General features: G+C 39.2%; 1 protein-coding gene across 6 annotated transcripts in view; it reads right to left on the minus strand.

Annotated features, from left to right (window-relative positions):
• Positions 1–15,559, minus strand: part of HSD17B4 (hydroxysteroid 17-beta dehydrogenase 4) — a 92,211-nt gene that overhangs the window by 28,720 nt on the left and 47,932 nt on the right. For all 6 annotated transcript variants that reach the window (XR_004482163.2, XR_004482161.2, XR_004482162.2 and 3 more), the window contains exons 16-17: positions 14,189–14,292; positions 9,766–9,831 (exon numbers count right to left, since the gene is read on the minus strand). Coding sequence is in view for 3 of the 6 variants with exons in the window: in XM_049708511.1 (XP_049564468.1) it covers positions 9,766–9,831; positions 14,189–14,292 (170 nt within the window). In the remaining 3 variants the exon portion in view is untranslated. The remainder of the gene's footprint in view (positions 1–9,765; positions 9,832–14,188; positions 14,293–15,559) is intronic.

Genomic DNA, 15,559 nt, shown 5'->3' on the forward strand with positions numbered 1-15,559 from the left:
ATCATATTAAAGGAATATGAAAATTTTCATATTATTTCAATGACAGCATTGCTTCCAACAGAAGGCAGAATTAGCAAAGATATAAAAGATCTATCATGAGAAATGACTAAAGTCAAGTGATTGGATGTTTAACTAAATTCAATCATAACGCAAAATAACCGTTCTCCAAACAATAAAGAACACTATCAAGGTTTATTTTCTGAATATCTTGAAGGACTTTCATATTTCAGAAGAAAAGCAAAAAGCTTCGTGTTTTGTTCTGTTTCATTTCTGCCTAGATGTAAAAATCACTAAAATTCACACATACAAACTAAGAAAAATAGCTCTATATTGTCTTACTTGAGTATTAAATGTAAGTGGGAGGATCTTCCATATATGAGTAAATTAGTTCTTAGTTTTATTTATTTAAAGTGTACCAGTAGGGACTTCCCTAGTGGTCCAGTGGTTAAGAATCCACCTTCCAGTGCAGGGGACATGGGTTTGATCCCTGGTCAGGGAACTAACACCCCACATGCCAAGGGGCAACTAGGCCCTTGTGCCACAACTACTGAGCGCACGCCCTCTAGAGCCCGCGCACCACAACTAGAAAGCCCACACGCCACAACTACTGAACCCACACACTCTGGAGCCTGCGCACCACTAGAGAGCCTGCGTGCCACAACTACTGAGCCCACGCGCCACAACTAGAGAGCCCACATGCCGCAGTGAAAGATTCCGCATGCCGCAACGAAGACCCTGCGTGCCACAACTAAGACCCAATGCAGCCAAATAAATAAGTAATTTTTTTAAGTGTACCATTAAGTTAAACTAAATGCTAAATTAAAAGGGTCAGGAATTAGTTCTTCCCAAATCCTCACATCCCCTAAAAAAGCAAACAGATCAACAAGAACAAGTAAAACTACACAGATCTCAGGCCTACAGTGTAACTAGAAGAGAAAAACCACAAACTTCAAATTCCTCTAAGTAGAAAAATAAACACCTATATCCAGCAGCATTGTCTTCTGAGCACACTCTCAAAACTACTAGAGAGAGCGGTAGGGGTGGGGCGGGGGAGTATAGCAGAAGCTCATGGAAGAGAAAAAAAGGAAACAAAGAAAAATCACTTTGAGACACAGACAGTCTACCTCGAGGACAAAAATACTGAGAAGAATCCTGGAAGATTAGAATACTGACTACTGAGCAAAGAATTAAAAGTGCATGCACCTCCAAATGGCAGTCCTAGAAAGGCAATACTTCTGAGGGAGAAGAGGATAAAACAAAGATGTCCCCTTTGAAGACTGAATGGTGAAGAAAAAGAAGCAAGAGGGGAAATTTATGATCCTGCAGGATAAAGAGAACTAAAAAAAATTTAATGAAACACTTCCCCACTATGCCCTACTCCAAAAAGCCATCCATTAAAGAAAAGGCACTTTGCTATACTGACAGAAGATGACAATCTTGAATTTCTTTAAGAAAGAATCTTGTAAACCATCCCAAACTACTAACTTTACCTACAAAATGCATACAGGTAAGTAATCTCCATCTGTGCAAAGCTACAATAAGACTAAAAAAGAAAATAAGAACCAAAACATTATTATAAAAAAAATTTTCCCAGAAAGAACAACTAGCAAACAGAAGAAAACGATAACACAATACTCAAGCATTTGGGGATAGGAAATAAACATCTTGAATCTGAAATTCAAAAACCAAGAATATAAATGGACAAAAAACATGAAGAAATGAAGTAAGAGATGATTAAACTTGGGAAAGAAATAAAAGAAAAATCAAACTCATATTAGAAATTGAAGACTAAATTATAATGTTCTCAAAGGAGAACATATTCAAACAAAATTTTAATAAGGCGCATAGAAGAAAAAAAAGAAAAAAACCAAGAGGATGGAAATGAAATAAAGAACTAAAAAAGGACAGAGAGAAAATGGTTGGAAGAAAGATAGAAAAAGATCCAATGTACATAAACAGTACCTGAAGAAATAAAAATAAAACAATGAATAAGAACTAATATTTAAAATTATCACCCTAGAAAACTTTTTGAAAATAAAAGATCTGAACACACATATTAAAAAGGCCCACCAGGTACATGGGAAAACTGACCTGGAATGAGCAACACTGAGATTTATCCTAGTAAAACTATTAGATTTTTAAAGATAAAGGAAAAAAAAATCCTAAAGCCCTCAAGGATAAAGATCAAGTAACTTAGAGGAAGATAATGACTGGCATCAGACTTCTAAACAGCAATATAGAAAGCCAGGCAACAATGGAACACCATTTTAAGAAACTCAAGATTTCATATCCAGCCAAGCTGTCCTTCAAGTATCCAGGGTATAGAAAAATAGTTTTAAATACATAGGAACCAGACTTCCCTGGTGGCGCAGTGGTTAAGAATCCGCCTGCCAATGCAGGGGACATGGGTTCAAGCCCTGGTCCAGGAAGATCCCACATGTCACGGAGCAACTAAGCCCAGGCGCCATAACTACTGAGCTTGTGCTCTAGAGCCCGTGAGCTACAACTACTTAGCCCATGTGCCACAACTACTGAAGCCCACACGCCTAGAGCCCGTGCTCTGAAACAAAGAGAAACCACCACAATGAGAAGCCCGCGCACCACAACGAAGAGGAGCCCCCGCTCGCTGCAACTAGAGAAAGCCCGCACATAGCGATGAAGAAGACCCAATGCAGCCAAAAATAAATAAATAAATTTATTTTAAAAACAATAATAAGATAAATAAATACATAGGAACCAAAGGAATACTATACACGAGGCCTTCTTGGGGAACCTACCACAGGAGGAGCTTTATCCAACCAGGAGATATGGGAGAAACTTTGGCAAAAGGATTGATATATATTCAATTGCAAATCTAAGACTAAAACAAAGGTGGGGAAGAGGCAAGAATAATATATAAATGTTAAACTGTTCTGAAAAAGTAAAATTAATGCATTCCCCAAAATGTGAACTATAAGGGAAAGAGAAACAAGAAAATAAAATAGGCTCTTTAATTGTTAGAAACAAGTAGGAAACAAAGCACAGCAATAAAAACTGAAAAAACAAATAGTAATAAATGAGAAAATTGGGCACTATGGGCATATAAAAAGGTATAGAATTTCCACTTCCGGCCTAGATGGAATAAGTGGAATGAACTTACTCTTCCACAGTAAACAATTAGGAAAAAAAATTTTTTTAAGTGGGCGAGGGGGATACTGTTCTTAGATACTGGACAGGAGGCAGAACAGGATTATGATTCTTGATAGAAAAGAAACAAAAAAGATGGACTCTACAATGGCCACAGTGCTCTGCCTGACAGCACTTTCTAGACTGCAGTGCAAAAAGGGAAACAGAAACATAGCAAAACAGTCTCAAAGAGTTAAAGAGATAAAGATCAGAGTTCTGGGAGAATGGGCAGTTAGAATGTAGATGTACTGAAAAGGAGGAAGCTACACAGGAAACAGTTCCAGAAATTTAAATCGAAGTCCCCTTGAGGGCCACAGAGAAAGGCCCTGGAAGATGAGACACCACGTGAAGAAGAAGCCAGGTGGAGATTAGAGGCACGCCAGCCAACAGGGAGCACTAAGACCCTGCACTTGTGAAAAAGCCATCCTGGACTTTCCTGCCCCACCCAGACGCCATCTCAGAACAGCTACATGAGTGACAGCCAACACCATTTGTAGCACAAGGACCGCCCAGGCAACCCAGAGTCATGCAAAATAATAAATCATTGTTTCAAAACAAAATTTTAAAAGTACTTATAATACACATGGTAATATAATAAAGAATTATATTTTAATGGAGTATAACCAATATTCCAAAGATTAACTTTATTTAACAATGATGGTAGCTAAAATCCTAATTGTTAGAATAAGTAGTATGAGATATGTATCTGGGGAAAATAAAGATACTTGTTTTCATTCTCCTCAAATACAAAGCCTAACACCTGTTACCTATTTATTCTTTGGTCTTTCTAGATTATTGGGGATGAATTTTCTCTTTATTAATTATGAAAAACCATGAAGTATACATGTAATATCATACCAGTTTGAAGATGAAGAAATTCTCCTAGAGACATGAAAAACAAAATATTCCAGAAGTGATATTGGTAGAGCGATGGTTGCTAGTTTCCCTACTGATTGAGAAGTTACTTATTTAATTTAAATAGCTGGCACAAAGTTTATGCTATAACAACATAATCTGTTCCATTTCCACTTCTCCTTAAAGGTCTGTTCATCCACAATCATCTCCCACCACTCTCCGGTGTGAATGCTCTAATTCTTACTCCTTGTACATACATCATGCTCTTTTCTGCTATCATTACTAAGTTCTTATCCCCTTCCAGGCCATACTGCAAGCCTTATATCCCTGGTAAGAGAGAATATCTATACACCATTTTAGTTCAGAAGTCCCATCTTTCCTACCAAACTCTTCTGTATGTCATTCTCTAATAAGTAGCCCATCTCAGAATGTCTACAGCACTTACTCTACAATTCAAAGCCTTGTATTTAATCATTCGTTGCTTAGAATAGGTGCCCCAGAAATTAAGACATCTACACCTTATATCTAAGTATCCTTTCAGTTCCTTGTCAATAGATCACACTTCTTCTACTTGATTTGTATCTCCTATAGCACAGATCCAATTTAAAACAGCCCACAAATCCCCTGAAATTTAAGCAAAGTTTTATGCAAAATGTTTCTGAAGAAACAGTCGGTAGTTTTTATCATATTCTCAAGTGACCATATGATACAAATGGTCAGGAACCTCTGTCAAATGATGGGTGTCCATTATTTATACAAAAAATATTTGTTAACTTATAAACTGTCCTTTGTCACACAGCAAAATACTCAAGTCTGCTAAAAGCTAACAAAAAGTTCTATTCATCTGAAAAAAGAAAAAAAAAATCTTTCTGCTTACTGTATAAAGAAATTCAAGCCATGGAAACTATTCAGCTTTTCTTATCTACAGCAGATACATTTTATTATTTCAGTAACACAAGAATAATAATGGAGCATTTCTGGGTTTTCTGAACCATGAAACCATGAAGTCTTCTGTTCTTTAGTGTGCTAATAAAATTAATTTCACTATGAAGCTTTAATTAAACATAAATATGAGTGCTCTCTTAAGAAACTGATAAGAAATAGGGATAGGAAGAACATTTAAAGGCAAAAACTAATCTGAGGTAGAAAGTATTGTTCTATCACCCAATTATATAGTGTATAAAAAAATACAATTAATATATTCCAAACTTAATTCTTTCTGGCTCATGAAATTATATTCCTATTTGCCAGTACACATAAATCCTGCAGTTCTCATATCAAGTATATCAAAATTAGTATCAAAAAATAAGTGAATTTTACAAATAATGTGCTGTCATTACCTGCTTATTCACAGCATAACTTCAGAGCTTTACAAATTCTGTTCTATGTCTGCATGGTTAGTATTCTGGCCATCATAGGGAAGAATCTTCAGGTCTCTCAAAAACAAAGTTGCTTTTCTCATCTTTATGGTCACCTTTTGTTTCTTAGATAAATCTTTGCATGCTTACAGAATTTGTTAACTGACAGGGCATTTTAACTCCTCCATCAGAAAACATATTATTTACGCCAAACAAAAGAGATTAAATCATCTACTCCTTCCCCGATGCTTTACTGTACCTGTCCACTAAAGTTAGCATAAAATAATCTCTCTCGAAGCAATGTAGCTCAGTTTTCTTTTCCAATAGAAGAAAGGATAACTGAAATTTGCCTTTTATTTTATCCTGCTCTCTAAGGCTTTAATGAAATTCTTCACTACTAAGCTAGGCAGTCTCCTTAAGGCAAGCAATCCACTGCCAACAAAGCATAACGCTTTTTCAATTGACTAATGAAAAGCCATTTTACATTTTTTTTGATACCTAGTGGATACTCAGAACAGAGCCACTACTTTTGGACTCACAAAATTACAGGGTATCAGAGTTATAAATCAAAAAGTGTCAGGAGTCAGGTGGCTTTATCACTTTTCAAAAATACATTCTTGAGGCTTCCAGGAAGATGGCGGAAGAGTAAGACGCGGAAATCACCCTCCTCCCCACAGATACACCAGAAATACATCTACACGTGGAACAACTCCTACAGAACACCTACTGAACGCTGACAGAAGACCTCAGACCTCCCAAAAGGCAAGAAAGCCCCCCACGTACCTGGGTAGGGCAAAAGAAAAAAGAATAAACAGAGACAAAAGGATAGGGACGGGACCGGCACCAGTGGGAGGGAGCTCTGAAGGAGGAAATGTTTCCACACACTAGGAAACTCCTTCGCGGGCAGACTGTGGATGGCGGAGAGGGAAGCTTCGGAGCCGCGGAGGAGAGCACAGCAACAGGGGTGCGGGGGGCAAAGCGAAGAGATTCCCACACAGAGGATCAGGGCCGACTGGCACTCACCAGCCCGAGAGGCTTGTCTGCTCACTCGCTGGGCCGAGCGGGGCTGGGAGCTGAGGCTCGGGCTTCGGTCGGAGCGCCGGGAAAGGACTGGGGTTGGCGGCGTGAACACAGACTGCAGGGGATTAGTGCACCACGGCTGGCCGGGAGGGAGTCCGAGGAAAAGTCTGGACCTGCCGAAGAGGCAAGAGACTTTTTCTTCCCTCTTTGTTTCCTGGTGCTCGAGGAGAGGGGATTAAGAACGCTGCTTAAAGGAGCTCCAGAGATGGGCGCGAGCCGCGGCTAAAAGCGCGGACCCCAGAGACGGGCATGAGACGCTAAGGCTGCTGCTACCGCCACCAAGAAGCCTGTGTGCCATCCACACCCCACTTCCGGGGAGCCTGTGCTGCCCGCCAGTGCCAGGGTCCCGTGATCCAGGGACAACTTCCGCGGGAGAACGCACGGCGCGCCTCAGGCTGGTACAACGTCATGCAGGCCTGTGCCGCCGCAGGCTCGCCACGCATCCGTGCCCCTCCCTCCCCCCGGCCTCAGTGAGCAGCCAGAGCCCCCGAATCAGCGGCTCCTTTAACCCTGTCCTGTCTGAGCGAAGAACAGACGCCCTCCGGCGACCTACATGCAGAGGCGGGGCCAAATCCAAAGCTGAGCCCCAGTGAGCTGTGAGAACAAAGAAGAGAAAGGGAAATCTCTCCCAGCAGCCTCAGAAGCAGCAGATTAAAGCTCCACAATCAACTTGATGTACCCTGCATCTGTGGAATACATGAATAGACAACCAATCATCCCAAATTGAGGAGGTGGACTTTGACAGCAAGATTTATGATTTTTTTCCCCTTTTCCTCTTTTTGTGAGTGTGTATGTGTATGCTTCTGTGTGAGATTTTGTCTTTATAGCTTTGCTTCCACCATTTGTCCAAGGGTTCTATCCGTCCGTTTTTTGTTTGTTTTTCTTAATAATTACTTTTTATTTTAATAACTTTCTTTTATTTTACTTTATCTTCGTTCTTTCTTTCCTTCCTTATCTCCTTTAGACAACGAATCATCCAAATTGAGAAGGTGGACTTTGAGAGCAAGATTTATGATTTTTTTCCCCTTTTCCTCTTTTTGTGAGCGTGTCTGTGTATGCTTCTGTGTGAGATTTTGTCTGTATAGCTTTGCTTCCACCATTTGTCCTAGGGTTCTATCCGTCCATTTTTTTTTGTTTTTTCTCTTAATAATTATATTTTTATTTTAATAACTTTATTATATTTTATCTTACTTTATTTTATTTACTTTATCTTCTTTCTTTCTTTTTTCCTTCCTTCCCTCCTTCCTTCCTTCCTCCCTCCCTCCCTCCCTCCCTTCTTTCTTTCTTTCTTTCTACCTCTACTAATTCTTTCTTTCTACTTTTTCTCCCTTTTATTCTGAGCCGTGTGGATGAAAGGCTCTTGGCGCTGCAGCCAGGAGTCAGTGCTGTACCTCTGAGGTGGGAGAGCCAACTTCAGGACACTGGTCCACAAGAGACCTCCCAGCTCCACATAATATCAAATGGCGAAAATCTACCAGAGATCTCCACCTCAATGCCAGCACCCAGCTTCACTCAACGACCAGCAAGCTACAGTGCTGGGCATCCTATGCCAAACAACTAGCAAGACAGGAACACAACCCCACCCATTAGCAGAGAGGCTGCCTAAAATCATAATAAGTCCACAGACACCCCAAAACACACCACCAGACGTGGACCTGCCCACCAGAAAGACAAGATCCAGCCTCATCCACCAGAACACAGGCACTAGTCCCCTCCACCAGGAAGCCTACACAACCCACTGAACCAACCTTAGCCACTGGGGACAGACACCAAAAACAACGGGAACTACGAACATGCAGCCTGCAAAAAGGAGACCCCAAACACAGTAAGATAAGCAAAATGAGAAGACAGAAAATCACACAGCAGATGAAGGAGCAAGATAAAAACCCACCAGACCTAACAAATGAAGAAGAAATAGGCAGTCTACCTGAAAAAGAATTCAGAATAATGATAGTAAAGATGATCCAAAATCTTGGAAATAGAATAGACAAAATGCAAGAAACATTTAACAAGGACCTAGAAGAACTAAAGATGAAACAAACAACGACGTACAACACAATAAATTAAATGAAAATACTCTAGATGGGATCAATAGCAGAATAACTGAGGCAGAAGAATGGATAAGTGACCTGGAAGATAAAATAGTGGAAATAACTACTGCAGAGCAGAATAAAGAAAAAAGAATGAAAAGAACTGAGGACAGTCTCAGAGACCTCTGGGACAACATTAAACACACCAACATTCGAATTATAGGGGTTCCAGAAGAAGAAGAGAAAAAGAAAGGGACTGAGAAAATATTTGAAGAGATTATAGTTGAAAACTTCCCTAATATGGGAAAGGAAATAGTAAATCAAGTCCAGGAAGCACAGAGAGTCCCATACAGGATAAATCCAAGGAGAAATGCAAATCCAAAGAGAAATGCAAATCAAAACTACAATGAGATATCATCTCACACCAGTCAGAATGGCCATCATCAAAAAATCTAGAAACAATAAATGCTGGAGAGGGTGTGGAGAAAAGGGAACCCTCTTGCACTGTTGGTGGGAATGTAAATTGATACAGCCACTGTGGAGAACAGTATGGAGGTTCCTTAAAAAACTACAAATAGAACTACCATACGACCCAGCAATCCCACTACTGGGCATATACCCTGAGAAAACCATAATTCAAAAAGAGTCATGTACCAAAATGTTCATTGCAGCTCTATTTACAATAGCCCGGAGATGGAAACAACCTAAGTGCCCATCATCGGATGAATGGATAAAGAAGATGTGGCACATATACACAATGGAATATTAGCCATAAAAAGAAACGAAATTGAGCTATTTGTAATGAGGTGGATGGACCTAGAGTCTGTCATATAGAGTGAAGTAAGTGAGAAAGAGAGAGACAAATACCGTATGCTAACACATATATATGGAATTTAAGAAAAAAAAATGTCATGAAGAACGTAGGGGTAAGACAGTAATAAAGACACAGACCTACTAGAGAATGGACTTGAGGATATGGGGAGGGGGGAGGGTAAGCTGTGACAAAGTGAGAGAGAGGCATGGACATATATACACTACCAAACGTAAGGTAGATAGCTAGTGGGAAGCAGCCGCATAGCACAGGGAGATTGGCTCGGTGCTTTGTGACCGCCTGGAGGGGTGGGATAGGGAGGGTGGGAGGGAGGGAGATGCAAGAGGGAAGAGATATGGGAACATATGTATATATATAACTGATTCATTTTGTTGTAAAGCAGAAACTAACACACCATTGTAAAGCAATTATACTCCAATAAAGATGTTAAAAAAAAAATTCTTACCTGATTAAGTGAGGTGGTATCTGTAAGTACAGCATCAGGAGGTCTATTAGGTATGGCTATAGCTACCTGAGATCAAAAAACATTACACGTTAAATAATAACAAAATAATTGTTATTCTCTTTACCCAAACTGATATTTGATAAACAACCATGTTTCAATATACAGTCATCCCTCAGTTTCCAAGGGTGATTGGTTCCAGGACCCCTTCATGGATACCAAGATCTGCAGATGCTCAAATCCCTTATATAAAAGCGGTGTAGTATTTGCATATAATCTATGCACATCCTCCCATATACTTGGGAGGATGTGCATAGATTACTTATAATACCTAATACAATGTAAATGCTGTGTAAATAGTTTGGGAACTTTCTGGAATTTTTTTTTCTGAATATTTTTGATCCACAGTTGATTCAACCTGCAGATGCCAAACCTGTGGATACAGAACCCACAGATTTGGAGGGCTGACTGTAACAAAATCTGCAAACTGGATAAAAAGTTTATTTTAATATTTTATTTTCAGCACATAATGACATTTAAAATTTCATAACTGCTAGCTTCATCTACATTAAGATTTCCCTGAAATGACCTTGTTTAATGAAAGGAATTATATAAGCAGATCCATTCTCTAGGCCACAAAGGAGAAAAAGGTAAAGACTCTTTTCCCAATGCAAAAGATGACAGTAACTGTAAGAATTAGACAAACAATTCACATCTATATTGATTTAATCTTTAAATGCACTTTACCAAGATTGTGGATCTCTTTGCATTTATTTTCTTTTTAATTTTTATTGCAGTATAGTTGATTTACAATGTTGTGTTAATTTCAGGTGTACAGCAAAGTGAATCAGTTTTTTATATATATACATATATATATATATATATATATATATATACACACATATACATATACACATATACACACATATATCTCCACCCTTTTTTAGATTCTTTTCCCATATAGGTCCTTACAGAGTATTGAGTAGAGTTCCCTGTGCTATATAGTTAAGTCCTTATTAGTTATCTGTTTTATATATAGTAGTATGTATATGTCAATTCCAATCTCCCAAATTATCACTCCCCCACCATTTCCCCCCTGGTAACTATAAGTTTGTTTTCTACATCTGTGGCTCTATTTCTGTTTTGTAAAGAAGTTCATTTGTATCGTTTTTTTTTCAGATTCTGCATGTAAGTGATATCATATGATATTTGTCTTTATCTGACTTACTTCACTCAGTATGGCAGTCTCTAGGTCCATCCATGTTCCTGCAAATGGCATTATTTCATTCTTCTTTATGGCTGAGTAATATTCCATTGTATATATGTACCACATCTTCTTTATCCATTCCTCTTTTCTTTTTTAAGTGCATAAATCTTTTTTTTTAATAAATTTATTTATTTATTTATTTATTTTTGGCTGTGTTGGATCTTTGTTGCTGTGTGCAGGCTTTCTCTAGTTGCAGTGAGCGGGGGCTACTCTTCATTGCAGTGTGCAGGCTTCTCATTGCGGTGTCTTTTCTTGTTGCGGAGCACAGGCTCTAGGCATGCAGGCTTCAGTAGTTGTGGCCCGCAGGCTCAGTAGTTGTGGCTCGTGGGTGCTAGAGCACAGACTCAGTAGTTGTGCTGCATGGGCTTAGTTGCTTCACGGCATGTGGGATCTTCCCGGACCAGGACTTGAACCTGTGTCCCCTGAATTGGCAGGCGGATTCTTAACCACTGCACCACCAGGGAAGCCCCCATTCCTCTGCTGATGGACATTTAGGTTGCCTCCATGTCCTGGCTATTGTAAACAGTGCTGCTATGAACATTGGGGTGCATGGTTTTCTCCAGATGTATGCCCAGTAGTGGGATTGCTGGATCATATGCTAACTCTATTTTTAGTTTCTTAAGGAACCTCCATACTGTTCTTCGTAGTGGCTGTATCAATTTACATTCCCACCAACAGTGCAAAAGGGTTCCCTTTTCTCCACACCCTCTCCAGCATTCATTGTTTGTAGATTTTTTGATGATGGCCATTCTAACCAGTGTGAGGTGATACTCATAGTTTTGATTTGCATTTCTCTAATAATTAGTGATGTTGAGCATGTTTTCATGTGCTTTTTGGCCATCTATATGTCTTCTTTGGAGAAATGTCTATTTAGATTTTCCTTTTTGCATTTATATCCTAATTGGAGCAGTTGAGCTTCTTGGATGTGTAGATCAACGTTTTTCATCAATGCCATTGTTCCTTCAATTATATTTTCTGCTTCTTTCTCTCTCCTCTCTTTCTGGTATGCCCATTACATAAAAGCTGGTGTACTTAATGGTATTTCACATTTCTCTGAGCCTCTTCATTCTTTTTCTTCACCTTTTTTCTTTCTGTTCTTCAGACAGAAATAGATTGATCGATCTTCAAGCTTTTTGATTTTAATTCTGCCACTTCAAATCTACTGTTGAGACCCTCTAGTAAATTCTTCATTTCAGTTATTGTACTTTCAGTTCCAGAACTACTTCTATTTGGTTCTTTTTTTATATAATTTCTATTTATTGATTTCTTTCTCTCTTTTTTTTTTTTTCTGAGCCACAACACGCATCTTGCAGGATCTTAGTTCCCCGACCAGGGACTGAACCCGTGCCCCCTGCAGTGGAAGTGCGGAGTGCTAACCACTGGACCACTGGGGAATTCCCCAATTTTTCTCTATTTGATGAGACATTGTCATCATACTTTACTTCTTTACACACTTTACTTCTTTAAGCATGGTTTCCTTTAGTTCTTTGACTATATTTACAATAAATGCTTTGAAATCTTTTCCTATTAAGTCTTCTCAAAAGCAATCTCTGTTGCCTGTTTTGTTTTGTTTTTTCGTATATATGGGTCATACTCTTTTATTTCTTTCAGATCTTTTAATTTTTGTTGATAACTGGATACTTTAGATAACATATTGCAGCAACTCTGGATACTGAGACCCCTTTCCCCTTCCAGGGCTTGTTGTTATTGTTAACTTGTTTGTTTGTTTAGTGACTTGGCTAGACTACTTAAGTACATTTCCCCCACAGTGTGCAGACTCTGATGTTGCTCCTCAGAGGGTACAGCCTTGGGCAAGCACAGTCAGCCTGGGATGGATGACAGTGGTTTTAGCAGATCTCTCCCTGATCTCTCTGTTAAACTGTCTGTCCAGCTGTTCAGCTTCACAAATTGACAGATGACTGTTCTATTATTTTCAACAGTGCCCTGGGGCATAAATTGTTCCACAATCTGATCCAATTAAAGTCAGGCCTTTTTGGAGGTGTAGTCTTTGAGGCCAGTCTTTGAGGTTTGTTATGATCCCATGATGACTCTTCTTAGCTGTCTTCCCATGGTTCTCTCTAGCAAATTTCTAGTTGGACTAGTTTAGTTTACTGCTTTCATGGAGCTACCAGCCTCCTCTTGATTATCACTAAAGTAACACTGTTTTTGAAACCATCCTTACTTTTGAGCTTCCAAATACTTGGTACCAAAATGAGTCAGTTTCCGTGGGAAGAGCTTCAGAGCTCTCTATATTATTACAGCCTGCCTTGCCCCCCAGGCCAAACCTCTGCACCACTGCAACGGACATGAGGGCAAGCATCGTGGCCCACTTCTCTCCAAGTGACATCCTCACTTTACAAGAAGAGTCCTAGGCAAGGGAGGAGCTTCTGGTCTTCTCAGCTTGCCTCTAGTAGCAGGGGACCACAACCCTATGAGCAGGCTGGGCAAGAGTTATCAGGGCCCTCGTGTTCTCAGCCTGTCACGGTGGAACACAGTCTCCACCCTACAAGTAGGGGCGGGGTGAAGGAAGACAGCCCCGTAACTCTCAGCCACTTTTACCTGGAATTGAGCTTCTGCAACACAAGCTGGGGCTGGGGAGCTGGTGTGGAGGTAATAGGAAAAATGAGTGGGCTGGTCCTCCTAGGAAGACAGTGCGGCCCTATTCTGGGAACTGAGGGCAGAGGTAAAAGCTAGGTTAAATTGATGTAAAATCCAATTTACAAAATATTTTTAGGAAAAAAAATATGTTTTTGGATAGAATTTGAGAACTAAAGAGCAACTAGAATTGTTTTATACAAGAGAAATGCTCAAGTCATTTAATGAATGATGATTTGCATTTATACAAGGATCACTTGTATGTGTTAGGTTTTTCTAAAGAGTTTTGGATGCAGGCAAAGTTTGCATAAGAAAGCAAAGATATTCCCATAGTTACCTCAGCTACATTACACTTACGTCAGCCAGACTTTTCTATATATAACATATGTTATATATTAAAATATACAAATATAAACAGCATTTCAAATCCAAGGAACACATTCTGATTCAAAGAAGTGTGGACTACTGAAGCCCTACTCTATGAAATTACACATATGGTAAGTTCAAAATACAGATAAGGATCCTTAACGACACATGTATCTCGCTTATGAAGTCATAGCCTACCTTAGCTTTGTCTGACATCCGTTTTCCACCAAAGCCTCCAGAGCCAACAACAAAGATGGAGAACTGATTATAACATATAAGTTCCTCCCCAGAATAAGAGTAGACTGAAAAGTAAATGAAAGAAAAAAAGAAAAGAGGTTATTACCAAAAGACATAACTAGTTACCCAATATATGATCAACAATCCTTTGAAAAGTTTCAGAAACAAAATCCAATTACTAAAAGGCTTTGCAATTTAAAGACACCCAGGTTTGGGATACAGAGCACTCATTTTAATCACTCACTACCAGTCTCTGGAAGGCAGAGAGAAGAGGATCTTGACAAATCCTTTCTTGACTATGAAACAGCAGTTCATCTCACCTCTTCTTAAAGTTCCCCAACTGCCTTTCGTATTTCAATTCTCTCCTTCTCAAACCTTTCAAACAATTCCACTATAAAATGCAGACTAACGCACATGAAAAGATGCTCATCATCGCTAATTATTAGAGGAATGCAAATCAAAACTACAATGAGGTACCACCTCATACTGGTCAGAATGACCAACATTAAAAAGTCTACAAACAACAAATGCTGGAGAGGGTGTGGAGAAAAGGGAACTCTCCTACACTGTTGGTAGGAATGTAAATCGGTACAGCCACTATGGAGGTTCCTCAAAAAACTAAAAATAGAATTGCCATATGATCCAGCAATCCCGCTCCTAGGCATATATCCAGACAAAACTATAATTCAAAAAGATGCATGCACCCCTATGTTCATAGCAACACTATTTACAATAGCCAAGACATGGAAACAACCTAAAAGTCCATCAACAGATGGATAAAGAAGATGTGATACACACACACACACACACACACACACACACACACACACACAGGAATATTACTCAGCCATAAAAAAGACTGAAATAATGCCATTTGCAGCAACACGGATGCACCTAGAGATTATCATACCAAGAGAAGTCAGAAAGAGAAAAATACCATATATCACTTATATGTGGAATCTAAAATATGACACAAATGAACATATCTACAAAACAGGAATAGACTCAGAGATATAGAGAACAGACTTGTGGTTGCCTAGGGGAAAGGAAGGTGGTGGAGGGATGGATTGGGAGTTTCGGATTAGCAGATGGAAACTATTATATATAGGATGGATAAACAACAAGGTCCTACTGTATTGCACATGGAACTATATTCAATATCCTGTGATAAGCCATAATGGAAAAGAATATGAAAAAGAATGTATATATGTATAACTAAATCACTTTGCTGTACAGCAGAATTTAACACAACATTGTAAATCCACTAAAATTCAATAAAATTTAAAAATTAAAATAAAATACAGATAACCACACTCCCAAATTTTCAAACAT

Source organism: Orcinus orca, chromosome 3, assembly GCF_937001465.1.
Source record: "Orcinus orca chromosome 3, mOrcOrc1.1, whole genome shotgun sequence".
Taxonomy (NCBI): Eukaryota; Metazoa; Chordata; class Mammalia; order Artiodactyla; family Delphinidae; genus Orcinus; species Orcinus orca.